We start from the raw sequence: 13,252 nt of genomic DNA, 5'->3' as shown, positions 1-13,252 counted from the left end.
TGTGTCTGTAAGACTTCTCAATCTGTACTGCTTCTGTTACTGTCCACGGCAGGAAGTTACTTAAACCAGACCTCACAAAAAAAACCATATATATATATTTATATACACACAAAGTCTCTTACGTGTTAAGCAGTTCATCTCGTGTGTTTTGACACTGTCGCCGCACCAGCTCCTCAAACTCCACTGGTAAGAGCGGAAGATCGGCTGAGAGCAGGTCGTCCAAACGCACAAACCGCAGAGACGAGAAACTACAAATTAAACATGATAATTTTATAAATCATATATGGGATCATAATGATTAGGACCATGATGGATCAGAGATAATGCCGACCTGCTCATCCAGAGATCCTGTATGTGGAGAAGCATAGGGTTCACAGTGAAGAGGTTCTCCGTCTGCCAGCTGTAAGCTTCCAGGAAGTTCACGGACCAGGGAACTGGTGCGCGAATTACACGGGACGTGAAAGGCCGGGGAACAGCAGATATTGATAGACGCTCCCTCTCTGCTGGATCTAGCAGGATATAATCGACTGAAAATAAGAAAGAGATGACGATTATGAAAAATTAATCGGGCCATGCAAATGTGGAAATGACAGTAACATAAATTTGAATTTTTTTTTTTCAATAAATGTCAACAAATTGGGAAGGAAATTTATATTTATTGTACGAGGAAAGTCATATCTAGTCTCATCGCCCAGTGTAACGAATAAAAAATTATGAAGCGCACGATTATTTGATTTATTTATATATACTGTATATATATATATATAATTTTTTTTTATAGTACTTGTTTACTGTCATTAATATCCCTGCTGAACTGTACATCATCTACTCTAGATGGTGTCGTGTGTCATACCGATGCTCTTGCGGAGGCTAAATTCATAGTCTCTCTGGACCTCCTCCAGGAGATCCTCCTGCATCCTCTGCATCTTCTGCTCATCCTCGGGGAAACGGCTGGGTACCAGCTTCAGGATACGGGTGATCTGCTCTGGAGGGTGGGGGGCCAACATGTGGCCGTAAATACCCTCAGTGATATAGTACAAATACCTCTGAGAGAGAAAGAGAGGAGAAAGAATATAAATTGATAGATGGATGCAAGAGAAACAGTTCTTATTTAAAACCATTTAAAAAAAAATTACATATTATTTATCTATCTATATTTATAAATTGGTGGTGTATTAAAATGAGGAGGCATTTTTATATACTGCATTGTATATCAAATGTAAATTTATGTCCGTTAGACTAACTGCAATTTTCCTGGTTAAATAAACATTACATAAAAAAGAGAGACCAAATACAATTCTCTTTTGTATTTTTTGCGATAACTATATAATGTTTTATTTATTAAAACCAAGTATAAATTTCATCAAGTTAGTGTTTTTAGGTATTTTTACATTTATTCCAAAATAATAACTTAAGGCAGTAGAAATTTAAACTATATATATTATTTGTGAACTAATGTTCAGCTTTTCTTTGTAATAGTCAACTTATTTTCAGCAGTCATCAAGCTTGTAAACACTGGTCGTCACAGACACAAAGATGTACCTTTAATTTCCCCAAGCTGATTGCTCACTAAATCGGTTATTAAAGTTTTGATGTCATTAGTGATAAAAAAGCACAACTCACGTAATTACCAAAACAATGTTCCTCCACAAGCAATATGCAGTTTTAATCTTTAACAGCTAGAGACCCAAGAGTTACAATGTGTATCTTTAAGGAACTGGAATCGTTCAGAAGAATAAAAACATCAATATAGCTTGGATGGATGTTGCTAATACTGACCTCAAGATCTCTCTCTGTAGGATCCAGCTGATCCCTTTGTCTTTGTTTCTCTTCATGCCGAATGATTTCAAGCTGCTGGTTCGGTGTCAAAGGGCGACTGCTAAGAATGATGGCATTTTGTTTGTTAATGTTAAAAAGATGGTACCTGCTGTAGATATTACTATAAATACACGCATATGCTCTAAACCTCTGCTTTAAAGTGTCTGCTGTGTGAGAGAGAGAACTTTTACCTCGGTGCTCGGGTCGTAGGTTGTCGCCTCCTCACAACCGGAGCATCACTGCAGACTGAATGTGAAGTTAAGATGGGATTCACTTAAAGTGTGTGTGTACAACACCAGTCAAAAGTTTTGAATTAATTATTAGGCCTATATATTTTTGAAAGAAAGCTGTATTTATTTGATCAGAAATACAGTAATACTGTGAAAAATATTATTACAATTTAAAATAATTGTATTGCATTTTAATACTCTACTTTAAAATGTAATTTATTCCTGTGATCAAAGCTGAATTTTCAGCATCAATACTTCAGGCTTCAGTCTCACATGATCCTTCAGAAATCATTCTAATATGATGATTTTCATCTCAATTACTAGTATTCCTTGATTATGAATAACGGTTCTTAATATTATCAATAGAAGTTGAAAACAATTATTACTGCTTAATATTTTTGTGGAAACCTTTTTTTCAGGGGTCTTTGATGAATCGAAAGTTCAATGAACAGCATTTATTTGAAATAGAAATCTTTTGTAACATCAAAAATATATTTTCTAATATATTATATCACTTTTGTTCAATTTAATCCATTCTTGCTGAATCAAAGTATTATCGTGTCACAATATATCGCTATACAAAAATGCAACAATATGTATCGTGGATAGTGACAATATGTATTGTGGATAGTTCAGGAAAAAATTTGTTTTAGTGTCAGAACTACATTAAACTACTGTATATAATGTTGAATATAATGTATAATAATGCAATGGGGGAATATTTGTGGGTTCTGATAATGCCAAATGTCTTATGTTACCAGTAAAAAGTGGCCTACATCATTTTAAATATATCTAGTCAGTGAAAGAGTGCAAGCATATTCGTCTAAAATAATTTAGCATTTTAATCAACAGTACATTTTTTGTTAACCTTTTACCATGTCTTGGAGTATCGCAATAATATCGTATCAGTATCGTGACATGAGGGTATTGTTACACCCCTATTAATTTTTAAATACTTGCAATATTTGCTTATTTGCCACAAACATAGTGCATCATGTTTCCACAAAAATATGAAGCAGCACAACTGTTTTCAACATTGATAATATTCAGAAATGTTTCACGAGCAGCAAATCATCATATTAGAATGATTTATGAAGGATCATGTGACACTGAAGACTGGAGTAATGATGCTGAAAATCCAGCTTTGATCACAGAAATAAATGACATTTTAAATTAAATACAATTATTTTAAATTGAAATAATAATTCACAATATAACTGCGTAAAAATAGGTTTTGGAATAAATAAATGCAGCCTTGCTGAGCATGAGACATCTTTCAAAAACATTAAAAAATAGCAATTATTCCAAAATTTTAACAAGTAGTGTATATGCATATTTAAGCATAATTGAGTGTGTTAGTCTATGAAAGATGTTTGTTAAGGATACATGCAGTTGGAAGACACTGAAGCGAGTGACGTCTGTGGTGCAGATGTTGGATTTTCAGGTTTTGGCCTCTCGGGCTGTAGTTGTTCCCAATGGACTCGCAGGGAGTTCTGTGGTGCCGCAGCTCCTTGTAGGGAATCGCAAGCGTCCGAGATTGATTCTGCAGGATGGGCGGGTATTGGCTGTTAAGGAGATAAATCTGTAAGAGAACAGAGAGCAAATCAGGATGAGAGGAAACCATCCAGACAAGATCTAATCAAATTGAGATTGTCATAGACACTGAGACACTTTACACACACCTGATATAGGTCAGAGGGATTCTGGGATGCGGGATGGGGCTGCAGCTTCTCAGTGCATCCAACATCATGACTTGAGTTAGCATTCATCTAAGTTACGAGGAAAACAAGTACACTAAAACACTTTAAAGAACATTTTGATAAAATACTGGCTTCATTCTGAGGCATGGTGCCAATGTGTTTCAGAGTAGCTTATGCAGTATAAAACACAGTACAATATTTTTTGCACTAACTGTTACACAAACACTGACAAAATGCTGTCTGCATAACAGGCAGCGTAACTTACTATGATGGCCAAAAATACTGTCTAGGCAGCTACTAGCTTTTGAGACACCGACAAGTTTAAATGTCTTGACTGCCGGTACAAGACAAGTAAGTTACGTTTAACCCCCACTTTTTAAGTTATCAACAAGTCTGAAAACTTTAAATAGTGAGACGGACAAATAACGTTAACGTTAACAATTTCGATACGGTTTCATAGGCGTTCATAAAAAAAAGTTGTTCTCCACATAAACGTCTTTTTAAACGGTTACAATGGTCTTACCTTTAGACATTCCTCATATAATCCGACATAATCGCATCCACAGAAATATACAGACTGATTATTTGACCAGATCAAAGCGCCTCACAGCCGTTAAACGCGCACGAGCCGCTTGCTAATGAATTGAGAGCTTTCTGTCAGTCACCGGTTGTCAATATAAATGTTTGTTCACGCGCTGTACATGGTGACAGCCCGCTATAGTTACAATATCATCGGTAAACTATACGTTTTGTGAAGTTGTTTGCGTAAAATAATACATTACTAGTAAACAAAAAAGGGAATATTTATAAAATCATAAGTTACTAAAGCATTAAAACAACTGTCAATAGTTTTCAAATAATAATATTACACAGTGCTTCATTGTAGTTGTAATGCCACACTGTGAACACACTGTGTTGCTGTTTCACCGATCGTTAGAGGACCTCTTCACTGAGCAGTAAAACATTGGTCATTTGTAATGCCATTTTGTTCACTAAACAGTAAAAAAATATATACAAACTTTATTTCACTGGAAGAAAGATTCATATAAAAGTATATGGCCCACATATGGGCAGCGGACCCCTGTGGGGAGTTTGAGCCCCTTTATAAAATAAAGTATCTATATTACCCCTTTTCCACCAAAAAAGAACGGGTTCGGAACTGGTGCTGGTTCAAAGTTAGTTCGGAGTTGGTTCAACTTGCGAACCTTCTCAGAACCGGTTTGTTTTCCCACTGACTAGAGCGCCCAGCGAACGACGTCGTTACGTCACTGTGTACGTCGCCATACAGAAACGCTAGCAAGTACATTATTTTGGGATTATCTCTAACTTGTGTTCCATGAAGGCTTTAAAAACAATTGAAATAAGTAAGTCTTTTAATCTTTTCCTTTGATATGTAATCATTTCTGATTAGTTATGTACCTCTGTCTTGTGTCTTTTTTTCTTTCCGTTTATTTGTTCTATATTTTGACTGTTTTCTTCTTTGCTTACATAATGTTTTCAATAAAAAAATAAAATTTAAAAAAAGCTAGAAACGCTTGCATTAACTTCAAGCATAATAATTACAATGGTGGACTACATCGTGTTTCTGCAAATGTTTCTCCTGGCTTTGCGGTCATAAAATATGTTTAGGACACATCTAAACCCGCCTCCAGCCCCGCCGTAAGCATGACACGGTGGTAAAAGAACGGTTCTCTGGTTCTAGTCCAGCAAAGAGTTGGTGCCGCTTTGGAACCAGTTTTCCTGGCCGAAAACCGGTTCTTTGGCTGTCGAAACACAAAGAACCGGTTCGCGAGTAGGCACCGGCTCCGAACCGGCTCTCAAAATGCTTTGGTGGAAAAGGGGTATATGGGGCCTCTCGCCTTGTCCTGATTTATATCTAATTATAGACATCTTTAACCAGCAGAAACAATGCACTTTTTTAGCACGGTGTATTATATATATAATGCACTCTCTCACACTCTCTTTATATGTGTATGTGTGTGTGTTTTGAGGTCACGCTGTTAAACTCTCCGAATAAATAACCACAGAACTGGCAAAGGACCTGAGAGCGGACAAGAGCCATTCATCACCAGACCTCTATACAGAGCAATCACCTGTAATAAAGTCTGCCTTACTTAAGAGGGAGAAAGCCAGGTAAATCCAACCGTCCCGTCCGGTATTCCAGTTTCTGTCCTCTTAGCAGTAATTCTTTATTCCACATCCTAATCTCCCGCATTCAGCTGAAAAAGACTTCACTTATCACAGATTTCTTCACATACCCTACTTTCACTAACACACAAGGTCATCAGTAGACGTGATCAGACACTAGTGAGTGATCCAGCACACACAGATCAACTAACTCCAGTGCTGTCAGCATCAAATAAACATGACTTCTGTGTTTACTGCTTTCAGATGTCTAAACAAGGACACAGTCTAGCTCTACAACTAGATTACAGACTGAGACTGGACTAGATTACACCAGAGATTACACTGGATCACACATGCCGATCAAGACGACAATGAGCCTGACATTCTGGAAATGAGTCAGTCAGAATCACACTACTAGTCAAAAAGTTTGGAAAAATTACGATTTTTAATGATTTTGAAAGAAGTCTCTTATGTTTGCTGCATTTATTTGATAAAAGGTACGGTAAAAATAGCAATATTGCAAAAAATTATTACAATTTGAAATAACTGTTTTTTATGTGAGTATATTTTAAAATGTAATTTATTACTGTGATGCCAAAGTGAATGTTCAGCATCATTACTCCAGTCTTCAGTGTCACATGATCCTTCAGAATTAACGTTCCTTGAGCAGCAAATCATCATATTAGAATTATTTTTTGAAGGATCATGACACTGAAGACTGGAGTAACGATGCAGAAAATTCAGCTTTGATCACAGGAATGAATTACATTTTAAAATATATTAGAAATAGAAAACAGACATTTCAAATCATAAAAATATTTCACAATATTACAGTTTTTACTGTATGTTTGATCAAATAAATTCAGCATTGCTGAGCACAAGAAACTCTCTTTCAAAAACATTTGAAAATCTTACTACCTGTATGTGCAATAAAGTCTAAATAATTGGCAAAACTGTGGTCATTATAATGCACGGTATATGAAAACTCACAACAAAGCATCTGATGCATGAACTATGAAACTTAAAATAACATTCAGCACATCCTTAAAGTCAAATTGAAACCATCCACAATCCATTTGAATTTCATCAAGAGATGTTAATACGAGTGGAAAAGGATATGCAAGAGAAAACATTTAGAATGATTTAATATGTTGGGAATACACAGGGGTTGAGAGATTCGGGGGGGGGGGAAAGAGTTGTTTCAGAGGCAGAGCAAGTAAAAAGATTAACATTTTGTGCTTTAGAAAAATGTGCAACACATAATTGTGCACAATAAGACCAGTAACATGCAAGAAAGGACTGGATTGACCCATCAAACTGTCATTTCACATTCTCACAGCTCATCTAGAGCTTATATCACATCACAGCTAAACCCAGGTCTCTGTATATAACCTGTTAAAATGTAATATTTCGTGCATGGAACTTGATAACACATCAGTTCTGGAAATAGAAATGGTTACGAGTGGGAGAGACTGAGCTAGAGAGAGAGAGAGAGAGAGAGAGAGAGAGAGACAGCATGTAATTACATGACTAAAGACTTAATTGTCTTTCATCTATAAAGACATTTAGAACACTCTGCTGTTCTAGCATGCAAATACAAAAAGACACATTCCCTCGCTCGCTCTCTCTCATCTCTTTTCATGAAGTCAGCGAATCAGACACTCATTGTAACCGCGATACACTAATAGCTTTAAGTGATTTCTAAACTGCTCTCTCAGGGCAGATTCCTCATGAGGCATTACACTGGTTCAGACTATATGCATCCGTGTGTATTTGAGAGATATTTAGACTTTAATTTTTTTTTATTGTAGAGGTACACTTTCATCCCAAACCTTTGAAATCTCAGAATCGAAAGTTTGCTGTGTTTTCCTGAAAATGAAATTCTGTCTTTTTTACTCACCATCATGTTGTTTCAAACCCGCATGACTTTTGTTTCCATCTGTGGAACATAAAACAAGACGTTTTAAAAAAATATTCAAGCTGCTCCTAAAACTATACGGTAACTGTCAAAGACAGGACAAAACTTCCATAAAAAGTAGTTTCACAGAAGACAGAACATCATAGAGGTCTGGATCAAGGTAAATGACAATAGAATAGTGCAGTTAAACTTGTTTTCTAAGACGGTGAAACAGTCAATAATAACTGGTTTGGTCATGTAATGTAGAGTTCAGAAACAATGTTTTTTAAAGGAAAACTTTCTATGTAATAAATAAGTGATTTCCCACTTTACCAGTGCTTTTGTATTTTTCCCAAGCATTTTTTCTTCCATAGCGATGAGATCATCAGGATGAAATATTACCTAACTTATTAACTACTTATCCCTCAAACCATTATGAATGATGCAATGACGAATCAAAATATTGTCATTGAATGTAATACCAATATTTTTTAGGTTTATTGCAAAACATTTAAATCAGTGTTATTTTAGTATCTTTGAGATAATATTATAGTTATGAATGTTTATTTTTATGTTCCGTTTCATTTAAATTTTTTGTTCAAGTTTTAGTAATTTTGTTTTTGTCATTTTTATTTTCATTAATATTTATTTCAGTTTTAGTTATTTTAGTACACCAAAGTTAAACTAAATGAAAAAGAGAAATGTTTGGCAACTAGCTGAAATAAAATCAATTTTTAACATTTATTTTATTTGAAGTAACAACATTTATTTATAATTTAGTTTTAGCAAGGGTGCGTTAAATTGTTCAAAAGTGACAATAAAGACATTTATAATGTTACAAAATATTTCTTTCTAATACTCAAAGAATCTTAAAAAACATATATTACCGTTTCCACCAAAAAAATGAAGCAGCACAACTGTTTTCAACATTGATAATAATAAAAAATTTAAATATTGTCCAGCAAATCAGCATATTAGAATGATTTCTGAAGGGTCATGTGTCACTGAAGACTGAAGTAATGATGATGAAAATTTAGCTTTGTTTTTTTTTCTTTTTTTGTGTGCAAAATTGTAATATTTTGTCAACATCACTGTTTTTACTGTATATCTGATTAAATAAACACAGCTTCTGAGACTTATGACCCCAAACCAAGTAATTTCGAGAATGTATATCTAAAGAGAAATGAACGTGACCATCCGAGTCTTGCTTCAGATGCAGAGGTCTCGAGTTCAAATCCCAGACAAGCTCCCAATTACGGTCCACTTGAGCTCAGCGTGCAGGGCCGCAAAGAGTGAAGCAAGCACTGTAGTCTGCAGTTTCACACAGACTTTAGGTCAGAACAAGCACATTCACCAGTAACTTGATAATGCCATGAAATATTAACACACCCACATACCCCGTCCCGTCCCCCAACACACACACACACACACACATTGAATATTAAAGCAGCATCCTTTTCTTGCAGATTGAATGTAAACATGCATGTCGTGTATGACACATGATCTTCCCTGCTGAGACGTGATGCTTTTCTTCAAGGAGTTGAAAACTGTCATCTCTCTCTCTATCTCTCTCTCACTCTCTCTCTCTCTCTCTCTCTTTCTCTCTTTCTCTCTCACTTGTGGTCGCAGAGTAAATTTAAGTGATACATGGTAAGTGCTTTCCGTTAATTACGGCTGCGTGTGTGTGTACGAGCGATGGAAAACTCATTAATGGGGCGGTTAATATTTGATGTGGGTTCTGGCGGTTTGGTTTACGGGCCGAGTGGGTCGCCGTGGTGATGAGGAGGGTGAGAAAGGGATGCCGTCGCCGTGGTCGCCAGTGAAAGTGAGAGAGGGGTGAAACAGAGGAGATGATCAGAGGTGCAGCAGTTTCATTAAGAGAGAAATGGAAAAACGCATCTGTGGCCAGATACCTACACGTGTGTGTGTGTGTGTGTGTGTGTGTGTGTGTGTGTGTGTGTGTGTGTGTGTGTGTGTGTGTGTGTGTGTGTGTGTGTGTGTGTGTATGTTTGGTTCTACTTGAGAGGACATTTTACTGGTCCGCACTAGTTAAAAAGGCTTATAAATCAGACAAAACATAATTAAATCTAGTGTTTTGCACATGTTTCTGTGATGGGTAGGGTTTGGGTTAGGCCATATATTATCATTTTATACTTACAAAGCAAAGATTTTTTTGTCTGTTAAGTAATAAAATAATTTCAGGTCAATATTTAATGTGCAGCCCCTGTACATTTATTTACTTATTTTGTAAGTAGCTGTAAAAAATAATCAGACTAATATACAGTAATATAGTTATAATTGCAAAATTAACCATAGATTCACTAGCAGACTGATTGACTGTTCTGTATAATATATAAAAACATATCTCTGACAATTATTATAAACTACCGTTCAAAAGTTTGGTGTTGGATATTTAATGTTTTTGTAAGAAGTCTCTTATGCTCACCAAGGCTGCATTTATTTGATCAAAAATACAGTAAAAGCAGTGAAATATTATTGCTATTCAAAATAGCTGTTTTCTATGTGAATATATTGTCAAAGTTAATTTATTCCTGTGATTCCTGTAATTTATTTATGGGTTTTTTTTGTGGATATTCTGACTAATGTTATTATTATTTTTATAATTATTATTATTCTGTTTTTTTTGTTTAAAAAAAATGTATTATCTACTATTCTCCTTCCTCCTTGCTAAAACTGCTGCTGGTCTTTTCAACTTCCTTGCGGGAGTCATCCCAAAGGATTAATAAAGAGAAGTCTAAGTCTAAGTCTAAGTCTATCAAAGCTGAATTTTCAGCATCATTACTCCAGTCTTCAGTGTCACATGATCCTTCAGAAATCATTTTAATATGATGATTTGCTGCTCAAGAAATATTTCTGATTATTATCAATGTTGAAAACAGTTGTGCTGCTTCATATTTTGTGGAAATCGTGATACTGTTGTTTTTAAGGATTCTTTGATGAATAGAAAGTAAAAAAAAAACGTATAAAATGTCTTTACAGTCACTTTTGATCAATTTAATGCGCTAGACAGACAGACAGACAGATAGATATAGATAGATTAAATATGTAAATAGCATTATATTTATATATATATATATATATATATATATATATATATATATATATATATATATACTGTATATATACACATATATATGTTAATCAGTACTATGATATAACATAAGAACCATGGCATTACCATCTGATACCAGTACACCTTTGTCTCGTGTTCTTTTTCCAAATAACATTAATTACGTCCAAATTGGATTTGTTAATTAAAGTTTCTCTCCCAGAAGAAATCCCACAAGCCCCGGCATTTCTGCTCATTAGTTTCCTTCCTGAAACCGACACTCATTCCACTCATTCAGGCAAAGGTCAGGAGGTCACAAGAGTCATTACTGCTAAAAGAAAAGGGAAAGGTCTCCTTACGCAGAGCGTGACCTCTGACGGCGGCCCGTCCTGTCCTCATGCTGCCTGAAATACAAGAATCGCTCAGCCCTTGACCTTGACACACACACACACACACACACACACACACACACACACACACACACACACACACACACACACACACACACACACACACACACACACACACACACACACACACACACACACACACACACACACACACACACACACACACTTTAAGAGCTGTCAACCCTGCAAAACTCTACATTGATAATAAAAGAGTGCGAGAGAGAAATCGAGAGAGAGATAGTTAAAGGTCTTCAAAAGCTCGCAGCGCTCCCGGTTTCCTCTCGGGAATGACAGTCCTAATGCAGAATGACTGCACTCTTTCTGTAAAGGAACGACAGACGCACAGAATGAAAGAAGAGCCGCCTGATGCTGAGTTATAGTGACTTGAGTAAAAGACAGAAAGAAAAAGCAATGAAAAGAAGAAATTATAAAATGAGAAACTGAAAAGCTTAATGCAGCTCAATAAAGAGGTTACACGTTTCTACAAAACGCTAATAAAGGATAAAGTTAGCTATTAGATCATATATGCAGAGTACTACTGAAAGTTAATAAAACAAACATTTAGTCAAAATACTTATTGAATATAGGTAGTTTGTTTGTTTATTGGCCAGTCAACTCCCATATACAGTTGCTAATTTAAACTTAAGGTAAGAGTTTCTTTCTTCTGCTGAACACAGAAGAAGATATTTTGAAGAATGTCAGTAACCAAACAGTTGATGGGCCTTTAATGACTTCCATAGTACTTTTTTCCCAATATACACACATCCAGCAGAAGAAAGATATTCATACAGGGCTGGAACAACTTGAGGCGTGAGTAAATTATAACAGAATATTCATTTTTGGGTGAACTATCCCTTTAATACACATCCATATGTAAACATGCTCACCCCAGATTCACCTGATTGGTCCATCGGTTTCAGAACTATTTTTAAATTGACACTGCATTTTAAAAACACAATACTCTAAAAAGGGACAAACCTTTGGATATCTTCTGGCCCAACTTCCAACTTCATTAGAAAAACAGGAAAGAAAACCATTTGTTAGTATGAGACTGATATAATAAAACAATAAATACATAAACATATAAATAAATAAATAGCTTACCAATTCATCCATCTTCAACCAGTTTTTAATCTTCCATGCGGTATTTGTGTGAGGGATATGTATGATGTACTCACTAAAGCGCTTTTATATTTTATATGGAGTAAAACCATGAGTAATGCATGACTGGAAGTTCCTGCACCTCGACAATTAGGAAGAATTAAACCGTTTACACATAAAAAAATAAAAAACAGTTCTACTGAAAGTGTGTTTTAACAAAGGTTAAAGCCTAAATTGCCCCACAGCCTACCATTGTAAGTGCACTAGTCAATGTAATTTTCTGCGGTAATCGATAAAATGCGGTAATGATTTAGAACAATTCTATGATGTTGTCATCAGTGTGACGCCTGTATTTGTGTCATAGTGTATAAAGAGCTGTGAATGCGAGTGTGTTAGTGTGTGAGCATCAGCTGTGTGAACTATGAGCTGGAGCAGCTGTCACTCATTCCCCTGGTGAAGAAGCTTCAGACGTGTAATCATGATGATCGTCATCCAGTCTGAGCCAATCACAGGCTGGAGATCAGTTATTAAATCATAACTTCATACACACTGATGGGTTACACCAGGTCATGTTACGCAGCCAGACACAAACATGCCCAGGTCAGGGAATCAAATGTGTAAAATACACTTTTACACTCTTAAGGCAGTTAGCACAATAGAGCATTATCAACTTTTAAATAGAAGGAGCCTGTATATCCAATAAAACTCATCAGTGCAAATGTTTTATGTTACAGTTACTGGAAATAAGTTCTTTGAAATATGTCTCTATCATATTTTCATAAATTTGTAGGCCTGATCTTATAATGTTAATCCCGATATTTTGCCAGCTGAACCACATAAGGAACAGTCATTATTTTTTAATCTCAGGCCATATGCTGTGAAAAACTGAAACATGCAAA

The 13,252-nt window shown here is 35.7% G+C and overlaps 1 protein-coding gene across 5 annotated transcripts in view; it reads right to left on the bottom strand.

The window, feature by feature from the left end:
• The window catches only part of dnah3 (dynein axonemal heavy chain 3), a 46,217-nt gene extending 33,315 nt beyond the window's left edge, over positions 1–12,902 (bottom strand). Inside the window, exons 1-12 of one of the 5 annotated variants that reach the window (XM_077219316.1) lie at positions 12,357–12,902; positions 12,231–12,259; positions 11,202–11,246; positions 7,776–7,814; positions 5,842–5,967; positions 3,731–3,817; positions 3,435–3,630; positions 2,010–2,064; positions 1,780–1,879; positions 854–1,046; positions 332–527; positions 123–248 (exon numbers count right to left, since the gene is read on the bottom strand). In XM_077219316.1, the coding sequence (XP_077075431.1) occupies positions 123–248; positions 332–527; positions 854–1,046; positions 1,780–1,879; positions 2,010–2,064; positions 3,435–3,630; positions 3,731–3,817 (953 nt within the window). In that variant the 5' untranslated portion in view covers positions 5,842–5,967; positions 7,776–7,814; positions 11,202–11,246; positions 12,231–12,259; positions 12,357–12,902. Of the gene's footprint in view, positions 1–122; positions 249–331; positions 528–853; positions 1,047–1,779; positions 1,880–2,009; positions 2,065–3,434; positions 3,631–3,730; positions 3,818–4,271; positions 4,495–5,841; positions 5,968–7,775; positions 7,815–11,201; positions 11,247–12,230; positions 12,260–12,356 lie in introns of those variants that run through there. The other 4 variants (XM_077219315.1, XM_077219313.1, XM_077219314.1 and 1 more) reach the window with 4 other exon arrangements.
• Between the last annotated feature and the right edge of the window lie 350 nt (positions 12,903–13,252).

The sequence above is a fragment of the Siphateles boraxobius genome, unplaced genomic scaffold (assembly GCF_051911475.1).
Source record: "Siphateles boraxobius isolate OS27281-9 unplaced genomic scaffold, OSU_SipBor_1 12, whole genome shotgun sequence".
NCBI classification, from domain to species: Eukaryota; Metazoa; Chordata; class Actinopteri; order Cypriniformes; family Leuciscidae; genus Siphateles; species Siphateles boraxobius.
The sequence above is the reverse complement of the archived record's forward strand: the minus strand, read 5'-3'. Positions and strand labels throughout refer to the sequence as shown.